Here is a 15,996-nt window from a genome sequence, read left to right as displayed (position 1 = left end):
CGAGTGTGGCGAGTTATTAGCCTCCCTTTCTCGCCGGTCGCTTTCCAGATCACGTTCCTGCCATGCCCGTCGGCACTGCAAGGTATCCGGCCCTGTTCGTCTCGTGCATGGCTCCTTGCCATCGTCTGTGCTCGCTTATTTTTGATTCTGTGTTACAGAGTGGCCGAAGGAGGGGTCGGGAACGCCTCTTGAAATCAAGGCTTCTGGTTGACAGTTCTACAGCCAGATTGATCAGATCTTCAGGTATAAACCTGTTCTAAACATCAGCTGGCTACGCCTTCGCAAGAATGTTTTGTCACCTGTCTATGCTAGCATGGAATTCCAGTTCACTACAACAAACAAGGCTTATTGTTGACAGTTCTACAGCCAGATTGGTCAGTTCTGGTAGAAACCTGTTATAAACATTAGCTGCGTACGTCTTCGTAAGAATAATGATTTGTCATCTGTCCATGCTATCATGGTATTCTAGTTCACTATGATGAACATAAGATACTGGTGTGAGAGTGTGCAAGAATAGGTTGGTCAACGAGCGACTGAAGACTCATATACGGGAATAAATCTTTAGGACAACTCGCAACCAACATATTTTTTTCAGAAAGAACCCCAAAATAAATTAAATCCTATGACAAACACGCCTCCACATTGGATACCTTGATGTTGCAGCCGTTATTCTTTCAACCTTTAATTACTCGAAGAACACGATTTCTGATGACTTGAAGATGACGGAATCCTGAATAATGTTTTCTTTTCCTTTTTGTGATAGTGCAAGCTGTGACAACTTGCCCCAAATTTGCCCTGTTATGCATGTAGGGTGTAGTCACGTCAATAAATACGGGACTGCACCGGCAAGCCTAGTACTGAGTAGGCGGACGGTACAGCACGTTCAATTCAACGCCTTTTGGGGTTCGTCAGCCTAACTCAAACTCCACCCTTGTTGACTGATATATTATCGGCCGCATCTGGTAGAGATTATGCAAAACACAGACACCTTGAAAGGCAGGAACTCCTGATATTGCGCGATACATGAAGCACCCCCTGGTCCATGCTGTCTTTTTTTTTTTTACGGCAGTCCAGATGTTAGGCGAAATTTTCAGTGCAGAGAATAAAGTGCCAACCTTACAGCGGTCGTCCACTCCCTTATGAAAATGCGACATTCCATGAATAACAGGAATGTGAAATTTTTTTCGCCTATGAACTTCATTGCAGTAGCTTTTAGCACAGGAGTGGCCCGCATGTATAACGGCCCGCTTACTGCTGACAGGATGCGGCCAGGGAAGCGCGAGGTTTTCAGCCTGTTTACCTATTTACGAGGCTTTCAGCCCGTTTACGTATGAATGAAGAATTTTAAAAATGCTGGTTTTAAGTAGGAGTTTGTCATGCCGTGCTTCAAGATTTTTGAGTGCGCAGACAACAACCGCACCAGCGACTTGCTTGGTCGACGTGAAAATGACTAGAAAATATGGAAAGGCATAAAACTGAATTTTCTGCCACAAAACCGAAGTTTATACTATTACACAAGCCGAAAGTGTATATTAGCTCAAGGCCGAATAGTTTAAAAAGCTGCCAATATACGCTGCGGACATAGTTAAAGTCAAGGTGTACCATGACGACTAAGTAGTCAACTACGCAGCATAAGTGAGGACCCTTTTAACCTTTTTAAACGCTAGAAAAGCTGCTAACACCTTCACGGATAATACATTAAAAAGGTGAAGCAATGCGCCCATGGCGTAATCTATATTTATAATCGTCTGCATCGTGATTCGATTCACTTTTTGGATATGAGATTAGGTTCCACGCCTTCCATTTTTTCTTATCATTCTCACCCCTGTCAGGAAAGCATTAGCTCGGATTCTCGTCTATGCATTAAAAAACGCCAAACGTCGCATTGAAGCTTACTGCCTAAAAGGTGCTCTCGAACATCTTGCATTCACACTATGGGCACACGTTTTTACCGACAGGTAAACAAACTGAAAGCCTGTTGCTTCTATGGCGATATACCTACTGTTTGCGCGAAGTAAAAACGTGAGGCATCGGGGCAGATGGAGTCTGCAAGCGACTTCCGAGAAGGCCGTGAAAGGAAAACAAGAAAAAGAATGGCGGTCATTGCTTATGTTCATGGGATGTCGTATTCCTTCAAGAGCGTAGAGAACGGCTATGAAGTAGGCATTATATTTTGTGACCAAATAAATTTTCTGGCATCTCTCATGCCGTTAAGAAAAAACAAACCCTAGGGCAGCGAAAGTGCTTCATCAATCAAGCATCCGCAGAAGTTTGTGCATACACCAGATGCGGCTGATTATATATCGGCCGAACATAGAGATGTTTCGCTTTAGCTTGGATGCAAATACAAGCGTTAAAGTGTAATGTGCACCATCGCTGGGCTACTCACTGCCAGATATGTGAGTGTAGTCCCATTTTTATTGACACCACTACACCGTACATGCCCAATGAGGCAAAAGTGCGGGAAATCGTGGAAGTTAGTCGTATCGCAAAAAGGAGCTTAGCTATGAATCTATCATCCCACAGTAATGAGATATTGCGGTGATCGATCATTCATAGATAAATAAGGGCAGAACAAGGTCATCTCACTTTCATTCGTGTCTCTTACACCACGGCGTGTGTGCCTTAGAATTGCATATATTTTGATGATGGGCCTAATAAAAAAATTATCGCGAGTTGTGCTACAGCTTGTTTTAAGCATGTTCCTTCGTTTTTGTTTCCAGCGCAATTTTTGGACTACGAGTGATATAACACGACTTCATGGACATTATATTCTTTTTAAGAAGAGAAGAACCACTAGAAACGATCTAGAAATAAACTAGAACCAAGCTTTTTTCCAAACAATATAATGGCCTACGCAGCTGTGTCGTAACGTCGTAACAGGAAGATTTCCGATCTATGTCTCAAGGAAAACGAGCTTGCGAGCATTGGCTGCTAGGTTTCTGCAAGCGAGCACCAACCTCATTGCGTGAACACACGCCTCTCTAGAATCTTGATTGCCGTGAAAAGCTGCTAATTTCAGGCCGAGTTGTAGGGCCGGAAGCGTTTGGACGCTGGAGCTGACAGACGAGGAAAACTGCAAAAACGCGTAACGCTTGAACGCCGCACTAGCTAAAGCCGAAAAAAATTGGCTCTAATCCACGCTGTGAATCTGGTTGGAAAATAAAGATTTAAACGACACCCACAACAATTTACCTTGCGACGTCACTTGAATTCACACACGTGGCTCTACAAAGAGGGAAACCAGAGATTCTGCCAGCCATTACTTGGCATTCGCGGGGGCGGTGTCCCGAGCGCAGTAGTGTCGGCCGCGGCTTCCGCCGCTCTAGCCCGGCCGTGCATCGGCACAAAGAAAACGAACAGAAGCTTTATTCGAAGGGTGAGACAGGCTATCATAGCCTACAGGCCTAGCCATCCTTATGTGCTATGTGCTAGCTCGGGGCTACACCCCTGCGCGGCACAAGCGCAGACATCAAAACAATTCGTCATGTGAGCTTAGGGGAGAGTCGGGAGGAATGGGACACTTTTCACAAATGCATTTTTTGTTTTGTTTATTTTGAACGCAAAAAGATGGATGATGGATTATAGTACAAGTCGAAACAAGCTGCGCAAATTCTGAGAAACAAGGGTTACTGCCACTTCTAGCGCAACTGCAAAAAAATAGTTTCCAACAGCTAAAATCTGTCCCATTCCACCCGTCTCTTCAGGGGGAGTGGGACATCCTTTGGGAGGAATGGGACGCCAGTAAAGTATCAGTACCAACGTCTTCAGCGGACATTAAAAGCCGATAGTTCCACATCAAACTTGAAGCAAGCTTGCAGGCGCTTCGTTCCCCCAATAGTTTTTGGCGCTGGCAGCTTCATCACAATATCCGTCATTGGTACAGTCCCTATATCTTTCTGCGGAGGAAAGTAAAACTTTGAGCTCTCTTCTTTCTTTCGAAGGAACTGGACACTGACGTCAATATTGTCACTACTTTCGACTCTACCCGTGTAATAAACGTCAGATTTTTTCTTACCAAATCTGACAAGGACAAAATCGCTTTTTGTCACTTGAAAACTTTCGTTTAAGCAATTGGCCTCAGAAATGTCCCGCCTCTCATTATCGGAACCCGACATCTCACTGTCTGAATCATCAAATGCAACGGCAACAGAAGAACTTGAAGAACTGAACTCCTTCTGAAGTCGCCGTTTCTTTTTTGGGCGGGTAGTGGCGACAGTCTTAGCTGTGATAAGCTCTCTTTTGTTCAGACTCTGTCGTGCCAGCCTCTCTGCAGCTTCTTGTTCAATCGCATGCTTCTCGGGTGTATCCGTAAGGACTTTCGTCCTACCTTTCTTCCTTCCTTTTTGCCCTGCCTCACGCGGTGCAGCCTTAGGGTAGGGCCTTAGGTCGCTTGGAACAATCCGGCTGGGAGATGCAGTTGACGTCGAGGCTGCGTTGGCGACAGTAGGTGGGAAGACATCTGTAGAGACGTTGCGAGCTCCATGGCCGTTTGTCTCAAAGTTCAAATCACTTTCCAGTCGGCTTGCGCTGTCCGTTTTTTCGGTGATGGTGGCCGTCTGTCGTGACACCTCTCCGCTTACGGACGTTACGGGTCTGTCAGTGACTGATGACATCATGTAGTCATCCGAAGTGAAGGGCTCGCTATTGAAAGGCCAAATTCCAGTTTTCTGAAAGCGCGAGATTATGTTCTTTTGTGTCACCGTTAATACGTAGGCGGATCCAATTAGTTGTGCAACATTGTGGATGGAGATGGTCTTCCCGGGGTTATTTATGAGCCAATCGTTGCAAGCAGCGTTGTACCGAGATTTAAATGGTCCGTACGCGGACACATCAAGTGGCTGCAGGCGGTGGCTACAGTGTGGGGGAAAGGTCAGCAGGATGACTCCGCTCTCTTTGGCCTTGTTGATGGTGTTGATGCTCACATGGCTTTCATGATTGTCGAGAATTAAGAGAATTGGTTCCTCCTTCGAGCACTTCGTATGTCTCACAGTGTGCTCTAATGCAAACAAAAACAGTTCGGTGGACATTTATCCCGACTTGCTTGCCAAACCGAGGCTTCCTTCCTTTTGAGAAAAAAATCTTTAAACCGCACGCGTGGAAAAATGAACACTGGTGGCAGGGCGTTTCCCATGGCATTAAAAGTGCACAAAACAGTGCACAAACCAGTTCGCCGCGTTCTGCGGATGTAACCTGACCGATTTGCTTTTCTCCACGTGCTGCTACTACCTTTGGTAAGTTGTGTGCAGTTGTGAAGCCCGTTTCATCACAATTGTAGATGCGGTCCAGAGTTAGCTTGTATCGGTCGTAGACACTTTTCAGTTTGAAAGGAAAGCATCGACGTTGTTCTTATTGAAGCTTGTTGCCCGACCCAGACTGGTCGCTTCTGGCGATCGAAGCGATAGCTCGTGATGGCGGTCCATAAAGCCAATAAACCAGTCTCTTCCAGCCACCTTGTCCTGTTCCCATGACGCCGGGCACTTCCGGTTTAAGGCTGTTGCAAACTCGTACGCCAGTGAACGAACTTGCATTCTCGTAAGCCCATAGTGCATTTTGCTTGCTTTCAGCAAATATTCTTTCAAGAGTACTTCATCTTCTGTTGTGAAGACCATTCCGCAGACCAAATTGGACTTGAACATGATGCCACCTGTGTCACCGCATTCTCTGTACTTCTTCACTGCTCGGCCAAGCGATGATTTTGATATTTCGAAAGCTTCTGCTACGTCTCTTATACTTTTCTTTTCATCGCACACCAATCTCACAGCATCCAGGATTAAATTGTTCGATGTTCGAGCTCTGTCGGGATGCTTCCTCTTGTAAACCCGCGGCATCTTCCTGAAAATGGAAATGGATCAAAAATTGGCAAATGTAAATATTCACGCACACCAAGCACGCTTAACTTCCTTGCATGCACGTAACAGCACTCCTATTGCTGCCTACTAATCATGTGCTTATTCCGGGCTTATCGCAAATGTGTACAGTAATCACACCTTTTTATTGGAGAAACATTGCCTTTTATGATGCCCGTTGGTTTAGCGCGTATTAACGTCAACTGTAGCAGAAACAGCCTGTCTGTTATTTAACATCACGGCACCAAGCATTTGTACACTTTAAATAACAAATAAAAAAATAACTGCTTTCGGAAATAAAGTGGCATAGCATTGAAGCGTATTCGCTAGACACAGCACCAGCCGTATGGTGGGGAGGAATGGGACACTGTCCCATTCCACCCGCGACTCAAATGTCTTATTCCTCCCCAGGTGGTTCGCCCAACGAAAAATACATTCAATGGCGAAAATTCTCTTGTTAGAGCTAAACTTGTTATTGCATGAAGTACGACCCTAACGCGTGTTTTCGAAGAAAAATTGGTATCAGCATAGGCAGGGCGGTTTAAAACTGAGGGAGGTGTAATTGAGTAAGCGGATACTTACTTTTGACACGTGAAAAACAAGGGTTGTAGTCAGAGAAAGCTCCATCCGCTGAAGACGGCCACCATTACAGCCAGGCTATCGGTATGCTAGCGCCATCTCGTGAGCAGCCGATGAACGTGTTTGAACTAACTCGTGGAGAGATAAACGAGCTGTCCCATTCCTCCAACCGTCCCAAACCTCCCGACTCTCCCCTAATGATTGCCATTTATACCGATTTAAATTAGTTAGTTTAGTAAGTTTCAGAATTGCGAGAAAGCTGACTGAACTGATATATTCTCAATTTATAAGAACCCGTTTCTCCTTTTACCTTCTGTAATACGTCTTAAAATACAACCTAATTGATATTTACCAATTTAAAAAACCGAGTCCTATTAGCGGCAACCACTACGCAAAATGTAGTGTTTCTCCAGCGGCCCGATGTCTGTATGTGGTCTCTACAGTTGGTTTTCCCGCCCTGCAAACCCATCATCAACGTATCTATGCCTTACGACCACTTAATGCCACCCGATAAGGCTTTCCCAGGAGGTGCTCTCGAACAAGTTAATCAAGCCGTGCGAAGGAAGCGCGCAATGGACGCGAAGCTGCGCTAAAACAGCTCCAGAACATCCGTCGCTAAACCACACGACAAAGCCGTCCCGCCGACGCGTCCGCTGTTCTGAGGAAGTACTTGCGCGCGGGGAACGCTGGGTAACCCATTCGCTACGCCACCTACACTGTGCTTCGTGAGTGAAAATTGCCCCCAGGAGCGTTGGGAGTTTTTTTGTTGCACATGCCACGAAGGAAGCGTTGGATGGTAAAGGTAGAAAGCTTTGCTTTAAAACGGGGCGCACCAGTGTAACAGCATCGGGGAACCGGCGACCAATAGCATGGGGTGGCGGGTTCCCCTACGGTGACTTGAATACCTGCATCCTGGCGGACGCGCTACTTTGAGGAAAACTTCAATAAAGACCCGTTCGAGACATCACGTAATGTCCGGGAACGTCTCTGGTTCCGCTGAGGTTCCTACCCGACTCAAGATTTATGGTGACATTTTAGTTCAAAGCGTAGAATTCGTCGCATTATGGTGTGCTCGACTGGGATTGTGGCCGCCTTAGTTTAATGCGAAATGGGCTTAGGCTAGCTGTCTATGATTTCGTGCTCGTGAAACGGGAAGCCTTAAAACATGGTCGTTGCATGGAGAGGGGGTAAGCGGGTGAGGTGTATTTCAGGGCCGTGGTTGGTGGACAGGTCGTGAGGAGCTAAACGCTCGGACGTGAAGGGAGTAACGGCGACAAACAAGAAGCAGAAAAAAAGGAATGAGAACAAGAAATAAATAGACGAGGAAATGTCCGGGTCATTGGAGCAGAGGGTTAAGAGAGAAGTTGCAAGTACCCAAAAGAATGCCTAGTCAATATGCCTCAGTCTTTGCTTTTACAATGCGGACAGTTGAATGTCATTATGTGGAACAGCCCTAACAATAGACGTGGAGGAAAGACTTAGTCGGAAGGAAGTACAAATAGCAGCACAGATGAAACAAAACTTAAAGCTTACGAAGCCTTGCACCGCACTAAATTGGAGACATGGAGTTCAAGAAACGTGCACTCTGCTCGCAAGCCTTTATTTTCCAAACAGAGCAGGTTGGTTTAAATCTGTTCGTGTTTTCGACCTGTCGCAAACCATACAGGGGGATACAAATTGAGGCAGCAAATTGAATAGCGTTCAATCCTATTTTCTCGGTAAGATTAAACACCCGTAGGGCGTTCCTGAAGCGCCAAACGTTCACCGAAATGCGGTGCTAGTATGGGCGTCTGAGAAAAATAGCCTGTGTCTTTTATTCACTACTTCATGTGCTAAGACCGTCTATATCTAGACAAGCATCAGAGAGCCGGTGAAGACTGGTAAGCGCGACGGCCGTCTCAGCGGTTCACAAAGCAACACAAACATCATGCTAGGCTGAACGTTTAATAACATAGGAGCATCGGGCTCCTTGAAGAAAACATCTTTTTCGTCTCTTTTCTCACTCTTCTCAGTCGCGAAATCTTTTCTCCTGGAATCCGGAATTGTTCGCAGCAACAGAACTTTATTATACTGTTGCTTCTCAAACAGCCCATATTTTCTCGACGAGTTCTGCACGCCTAAAGGTTTCATCAAGTGGAGTGTAATGTATTCGCGCAAGTTTTATTCGTCCCTCCTTTCGTGGTGGTCTGCGGACCTGCACTTACTATGAAGCTGTCATCCATGTATTTTTGTCACATGTTTACGTGCACTGCTTCTGCTTTGCCCTTGCGTTTCAAATGTGCTCACAAATATTCGCATTTGTAAACGCCAACTTTCGTGGGCGTGTTCATTTCCTTTGTAACCGGTGAAGGGGGAAAAACGGTGACTAGAAAGCTTTGTACTCCAGGCTAGATAACCAGACTGACATTTTTAAGTGCATTGAGAAATGTCCTACAGGTATTTTTAATGCCCACAAGGGCGTGCTATCAAAACGGTGCAGGCATAATGCATTAATTACTAAAGACATTTCACGAACAATCGTAAAAAAATGGATCAAATTATCACAGGTTGACTTTGGCTTAGTTGGGTACATACTGCTTCAAAACCACCTCAGGAGTAGGACAACAGCAGGCGATAATACAGATCAGATCAGATCAGATTCAGGTTCTTTGGTGCTTCCCGCGTTTATGAAGGGTCAATGCTAGGATCTCTCTTACAGTTCACCCCGATTTGATCATAGTTATAAAGGTTCTCCCGGAGCAGCCAAAAAAGTAGGCTTCGCCCCAAAGTCCAAGCTTCCAGCCGATCTAGGAATGACTGAAAGAATAGGGAAGGAGAAGAAGAAATGGTAAAGTGGGTAAGGGATATTAAAGGGACCCTGCAAAACTTTCTTCAACATTTTTTGAAATATTAAATGCTTGCAGAACTTAGCCACCCAACACACCCGGTACTTGAATTATGGAGTCGCAAAGTACCTCAGCCAAACATTAAAGGTCTACGCCCATCAGATGACTTGTAAACTCGCCCAAAAGATTCTTCTCTCTTTTCCGGTCTTGACATTTTTCGGTGGCTCCAATCAAGTCACTGAGGCCACGTAGCGGCTCTTGGCGGGTTTTTCTTCAGTTGCAGAAATGAACGCTTTTCGAGGGCATCTTTAAAAATAAATCCCCAAAAACAAAGACGAATCGAAAGGCGTATCTGGTGCCACGAGCAAATCACGCAGTTGCGCTCCGTGCTGGCGATAACCGTAGCTTTCGCAGTGCTTCCAGGCTTGAAGGGAAAAGTTTGAAGGAAAAGGGTTGAAGGAAAACGATTTCACTCTTTCTTGCGCGTCTGGAAGCAATGCGAAATCTTAAGTTATCGCAAGCGCGGAGCTAAACTTCGTGATTTCCTCGTCGCACCAGATGCGCTCTCCGTTTATGCTTTGCTTGTGTGGCTGTCTTTTTAAAGTGAAGACAGAATGCGTTTATTGCTGCAACTGGAGCAAAGCCAGCCGATAACCGCTAGACCGCTGTAAAAACGGAATTCGAGCAGTCAAAGAACGCCAAGACTGGGAAAGAAAGGATCATTTTTTGAGGAAGTTTCAAGGTTATCTGATTGGCATAGAGCACGAATGTTTGGCTGAAATACTCTATGACTCCTTAACCTAACCACTGATTGTGTTACTTGACTACATTCTTTATTCATTATTATATATAAAAGAGCCGGAAAAAGCGTTGCAGGGTCCCTTTGGGTTCGTTAACCAAAATCTGCCACAAAAGGTTATCCAGCAAGTTCAGTTCCACAAGACATCCCAGTCCTTAAAAGGGGTTCACTGAAGTTGTGATACGGAAGTTGAGCGCGCCTAACCTGTGCATAGCGTTTTGATGCTAAGAAGCGTGAGGCTCTGGCTGCCATAAAAACACAAACAGGGAATTCTAAACGAAAATAAAGAGCCGTGTAAAGGAAGCACCAGTCGGAAGCCGCAGAGAAGGTTCGGAGAGAAGCAGCGCTGCCCCGAAGGGCCACGTATCAGTACGCAGCTGCGGATTGCCACTTTGAAGAGTACTTCAATTAAGGCGCAATTATAGACAAATGTCAACGCCTATTAGCGTTTTACGCTCCACTTTGGGTGCCACGGTCATTCATTCAGTATCGAACGTTGTATACACAGCTATATCCCTCGCCCCCCCGATCTTGGGTTCTCAAAATGCATCGTAAAAAGCCTCCTATAATAGAAAAGCGGAAGCGAGCATTAAAACAAAGCGCTAACATCAAGGAAGAAAGTGAGATTGTAGGCGCCCTCGAAAATGGAAAGAGATGAATTGTTATTAGAGGAGATGATGAGGCACCGATGAGGCACAAGAACATCTGCCTAAACTCAGAAGACACCAACGGGACGCCGTCTTTCTTGCCGACAATCGCCGTCCAGCAGTTGACATATCCACCATAGGCCTACCGACGTGGTGTCAACCGACCGAATCTGCCGACCATCATGCTAGTGTTACCGCGCCTTAATGATCCAGGCGGGACCTAGTGTAGCATTAAGAAGCTCTGGTTTGGATGATTCCACGTGTCATTCGAATCTGGCCCGTTCTAAATTATTTTAATAGCATTATGGCTCAATCATTAGTTGGTATTACGGTGCGCTCCAGCGAAATAGTTTCCGCGCCCGAATTTTTTTACGTTATACTCCCTTATTTGATTAAACATCAGAATTATTTAACTTCCGCGGCACTAATTGAGTGGCTAAGGCGTTTTGCTGCTGTGCCGAAGGACGCGGGTTCGATTCCCTGCCGTGGCGGCCACTTTTCTGATTTAGGCGAAAAGAGAAGAAAACGGCCGTCTGTTCTAGATTTCGGCGTGCTTTAAAGATCCATAGGTGTCAAAAATAAACCGGAGCCCTTGATTACGGTGCGCCTGATACTACAAGTGCAGCTTCGTCGCGTGAAACCCTATAACCAAGCAATCGAGAAAAATGTAACGCTGCGGAATAAAGTCCCATATCCTAGTAGGACATTTCGGAAAACTACTTTGTACGTTTGAAAACGGGAGTTCCTCCGTTGTTTTTGTTGCAACCTGGGGAATACACCCACCCTCTAATTTTTTCCAGCTAAAAAAGTATAAACAACCGGTTGCTACTCTATTTATTGCGCCCCTCAGAAAACCAGAAAACCGATAAAAGACCTGGGGAGCATACAAGAGAAGACACGCAAACATTGCACAAGATTTCGAGCTCGGGTTCACGAGCACTCATAAGAGGCTTCCAATCCGTGGGTCGTTTCACAGAACTATAAAGTTGAAAGCGAATCTATGACTTTTTAAACAGTTTTTTGGCTACGATATCATGAAGTCGTGTGTTATATTGTTTCCGCTGGCTAGAATGTTTATTTATGATTCATTTCTGGTTAGGTGTATGATGTATAGCGTTCTCAAAAGACGAGGCATGAATCTATCGCCCCTAAAGTATACAAAACTGTTACACAAGACGGGTTGATGTATTTTCTCGCTGCCGCGATTACGGGAAACTTTGTAGGAGCTGATTCTCTAAATATGTTACTAATCCCATTTCCCTCAGAAACTAGTAAAGTGCATAAAATGCCAAAATAAAACTTCGGTGTAAACGTGACGTGCAGGCGAAAACTTGGGCAAAGCGGCAAAATAAATCCACATTCCTACCACGTGCTAATTAGATTTCATCCTTTTTCGGTCAGCCACCGCGACGGAATGTAGCAGAAATGGGCACCAATGGAAAAAAATAAATAGCTGAAAATTATAGATTGCTGGTACCCAATAGTCTTCTGGGTCTCATTAACAATATTATTTTACTGATAGTCGTCCGCGGGAGTTATGTGCAAAGTGCGACCGCCTGCGTGGTGTACGATAGCACACATATTTCATAGCGTTAAGGATTTCGCCTGGATTACCTCCAGGGCCTTTGCAACAGGCTACAAAACTCGTCGGCAAAACCGCACATTTACACCAATATATTAAAAAACAATGTAGCCTTTGTTATGGTTTTTAGTTTGTGAGGAGTAGTGGATGAGTTTACAACGCAGGACGTACAAACAAGCATAGATTTATTCTTTTCCCTTTAACTACGCTCTCTTTGGTGACCACGAACGAATGCCCCAGTATGTCCGCGCGGGGTTGGTGGGGCCAACAAAATCTCATACTCAGTAAATAGAGACTGATCTGAAATTGCTACCGGCTGTGAAAGGTTTTGGATTAAGAACTTTTAGTTCTTCCATTCCTCTGTACACTGAAAATCTAATAAAAAAACGAGGATCTTCTACTGTGCGATTCTCAAGACACAATAAACAAAATACAAGGTTTTACGAGAAATAACTTTACAACTTCATAGAGAAAATTCGCAGCGGAAGGGCGTTTAGGAAAACAAAACCACCGCTTTCAAGATAACTGTGGCATCCCGCGCTCTCGGCTATGTTCGCGGTTGTAGAGCACTCTTACCTCGGAAGCAGCTTGCTCCCCGCGGTCACTCCACACAGAGTGAGAACAGTTCGCCTCCACGAGCCGAGCGTTACCTCCACGCATGCGGAATGAAGTCAGATCGACGGTACCACAACCTCAGGGTAAAGGGACTGCACACACGTTAGCCTCGTAAATGTGGCGCGCTGCCACCACATGTCATTTTTTCCCCTTCTTTCCTACCGGGCTTCTTCAAGTACTTCACTCACGCTGTATTGGAACGTTTATTTTTTGCATTGCTTTAAGCCACGCCTCTCGGCAAACTACACCAAAGCAGATCATAGGTAATAGCCGGCCTCGAGAAGAGGGAGTGAACTGCGGTAAGCTATGCTTCGCCGAATCATACTTTCTACCCTTCCAAAACAGAAAAAAAGTACGCACAACTTTCTGTGCTACAGTAGCCGTTGGTGGACTAAAGTATACAAAAAACTGGTTGGAGCGGGATGTTTTACTTTTAGACAATTCGTTGGAATCGTCTCTCTTTCACCACACGCGTGCACGTGCAAGCACGGCGTCCCTCGAAACCTCACAACCTGCAACTCCGGACTGTCCCCCTGGAAGTGATCTCGGTTTCCTGTTGGCTACACTTTGCATTTTTTTGTACTCGCCCTACCAACTCCTGGGCGTAAAAATTGCAAAGAAAGGAGTAGCGCCGAGACGCTGATTTATGCGTTAGCACCCGCTATCACACGCCGTCTGACGGTAGGACAGCCGGTTTTACCGTTGTGGATTACATGCGCTCGACGTTGACGGCTACTTGGCAGCTGTTAAGGACCCCTTGTCACGCTATGCGGTTTCTGGAGCACAGAGAGAACAGGCGACAAGGAGTGCGAGGAATTTCTGATGCAACGTAGGGGATTTCTTACGACGGCCAAGGACGGGTAAGAACTGCCCCCGGGACATTTTCGAGGCCTTGACTGCTCGTCGGGAAGAATGCGGAGCACGGCGCTGACGCAATGCAATTCGCGGTTTCCTCAGACTGTAAGCGTTCATTACAGGTTAGGTCACGTTTTACGACAACCTTAAATACTGCAATTCGAGCGAATACTTGCATTCCGATTAGGAACAGCGTTTCATCGAAAACAGGTTGTCACGTTAAATTCCCAAGCAACCACTTAGTTGACAACGTACTGCATCCAAATATATTCCTATACAAGAAATAAACAATCGTATCGTGAAAGAACACTTCGGGAATGGGTCAATTTTTTATTCCGTAAACGATTTAGATTTCAGAAAACAACAAAAAATCATTCTGCAGAGGGCGCGTTATTTGTGAACCGGAAATTGCGAAGGACTAATGTATGGTTGCTTACACCAGAAGGTGCGAAATAGTTACGCTTACAGAAACTTTGTTTTCGATATACTACTCGAAATAGCGTCTCCTCTGGAACATAAAGATTTGCAGTTATGCACTGCCAATACAAAGGCTATTTTATTTCTTAGGAAAGGGAGACAGTAGGAAAATGAGCTAAACGAAGTCACTTCAGCCTGTAAGGGTCCAGTACTCAAAGAAAACAAGAAATGACAAAAAAATAAAAAAATAACACAAGAGATACGTGGAAGGAGGTAAACAAAAAAAAAGAAAGGACGAAAAAGAAAGAGAGAAAGAAAGAAAGGAAGGAAGAAAGAAAGAAGGAAAGAAGGGAGTAATGCGACCTGAATAATAAAAGAAGCAAGAAGAAAAAATAAATAAATAAGGCAACTACAAAATGGGTCCAAACGTACTCTGGAAACAACTTTTTGCCCCTTTTAAATTCGAAATTTTAACTTCAAACGATGGCATCGGAATTTAGGTTTTTCTCTGCGGATCAGCAGTTCATACAGTTCTGCGCCGTTTCCACGGCGCCTGAATGAATTCGAGTCTTAAAGGAACCCTGCAACAGTTTTTGCAACTTTTTTTTTGAAATCTTAAATGCTTGCAGAACGTAGTCACCCAAGACATTCAGTAGTTGGATTAGACGATCGCAAAGTACGTTAGCTAAAAATTACTGCTCTAAGCTCATCAGATAAGTTGGAAACTCGGTCAAAGGATTTTTCTCTCTTTCCCGGTCTTGACGTTCTTAGACGGCCCGAATTACGTCACTGAGGCGATGTAGCGGATGTTGGCCGGTTTACCTTCTGTTGCAGCAATGAACGCTTTTCGATAGCAACTTTGAAAATAAAGCCACGAAAACACAGCAGGGATGGAAGGCGTGTATGGTGCGACGAGAATATCACGCAGTGCGGCTCCGTGCTGGCGATAACTATAGCTTTCGCAGTGCTTCCAGGCGCGAAGGAAAAAGTGACAGCGTCTAGCGAAAGTGTTGCAGGGTCACTTCAATGAACAAGGGGAACAACCAGTAATACGGTACCTAGGCGCGTTTGTCATGCACAAAGGAAAATAAAGCTGCATAAAATATATTCTCGAAATACGACCAATAAACTCCCACACAGAATGAGCGGCTTGGTGGTACCCTTTTAGTGTTATCCCTTTCCGTCGTGCTTATATTTCCCTCTATTTTATTTTCCGTAAAGCTGCCACTGACACCGAGGGGTGATACCGGACGTCGGTATCCTGCCAGTGGAGATAATCGCCCAAGTTCAAGGAGATCAAGTTTCCGCAACGCAGTAATTCATCAAGACGCGCCCGCCAGTCTGGCTAGACGTCGCAAGGGAAATCATATGACCCTGGAGGGTGACGCATCAAGATCTCGAGATTTCATCAGGACACAGAAGCATTCGTCTGAACTTAGACTACCGGCACGTGCCCATTTGGTGTTATCTGAATAGGCAACATACGAGCTTTCCTTGTGATAGCGCTTTGGGGAAGCCGTGTTAAACCACGTTGAATCCTACTGCAATGAAAGAAATATATCGCAGCTGGAAACATCTGCGGCAAAGGCTCGAAGAATGTGAGGATGACTCAAACTTATCTCAAGAAACAGAAAAGCCTGGCTATATCAAGGGATCATGTCTTTGCGTCATTATTTTCTCGCCCTGCGGGCTAATACAAATGTCTTATAAGCGCCGAATACAACAATCACAGATAACAAAATATCTAAAAAGAAAGAAGGGAAAACCAAATGTATTTTTGTGTCCTTACTCTGGCCGTTTAATGATTCAAGTTGACTCACTAATTCCT

General features: G+C 45.1%; 2 protein-coding genes across 2 annotated transcripts in view; both read right to left on the bottom strand.

The window, feature by feature from the left end:
- Positions 1–15,996, bottom strand: part of Hn (phenylalanine hydroxylase) — a 105,213-nt gene that overhangs the window by 64,101 nt on the left and 25,116 nt on the right. The gene's annotated exons all lie outside the window — the stretch shown is intronic.
- Positions 84–5,458, bottom strand: LOC144142299 (uncharacterized). The gene has a single exon (XM_077673695.1). The coding sequence runs from the start codon at positions 5,028–5,030 to the stop codon at positions 3,768–3,770; it is 1,263 nt and encodes a 420-aa protein (XP_077529821.1). The 5' UTR covers positions 5,031–5,458; the 3' UTR covers positions 84–3,767.

This window comes from Haemaphysalis longicornis, unplaced genomic scaffold (assembly GCF_048455015.1).
Source record: "Haemaphysalis longicornis isolate Haplotype H1 unplaced genomic scaffold, Haemaphysalis longicornis Haplotype H1 scaffold_6, whole genome shotgun sequence".
NCBI lineage: Eukaryota > Metazoa > Arthropoda > Arachnida > Ixodida > Ixodidae > Haemaphysalis > Haemaphysalis longicornis.
This window is presented reverse-complemented; position numbering and strand designations above follow the sequence as displayed.

Bases quoted from the DNA above. Each gene is read 5' to 3' on its own strand.
- LOC144142299 (XM_077673695.1), bottom strand. From the start codon at position 5,030: ATGTCCACCGAACTGTTTTTGTTTGCATTAGAGCACACTGTGAGACAT.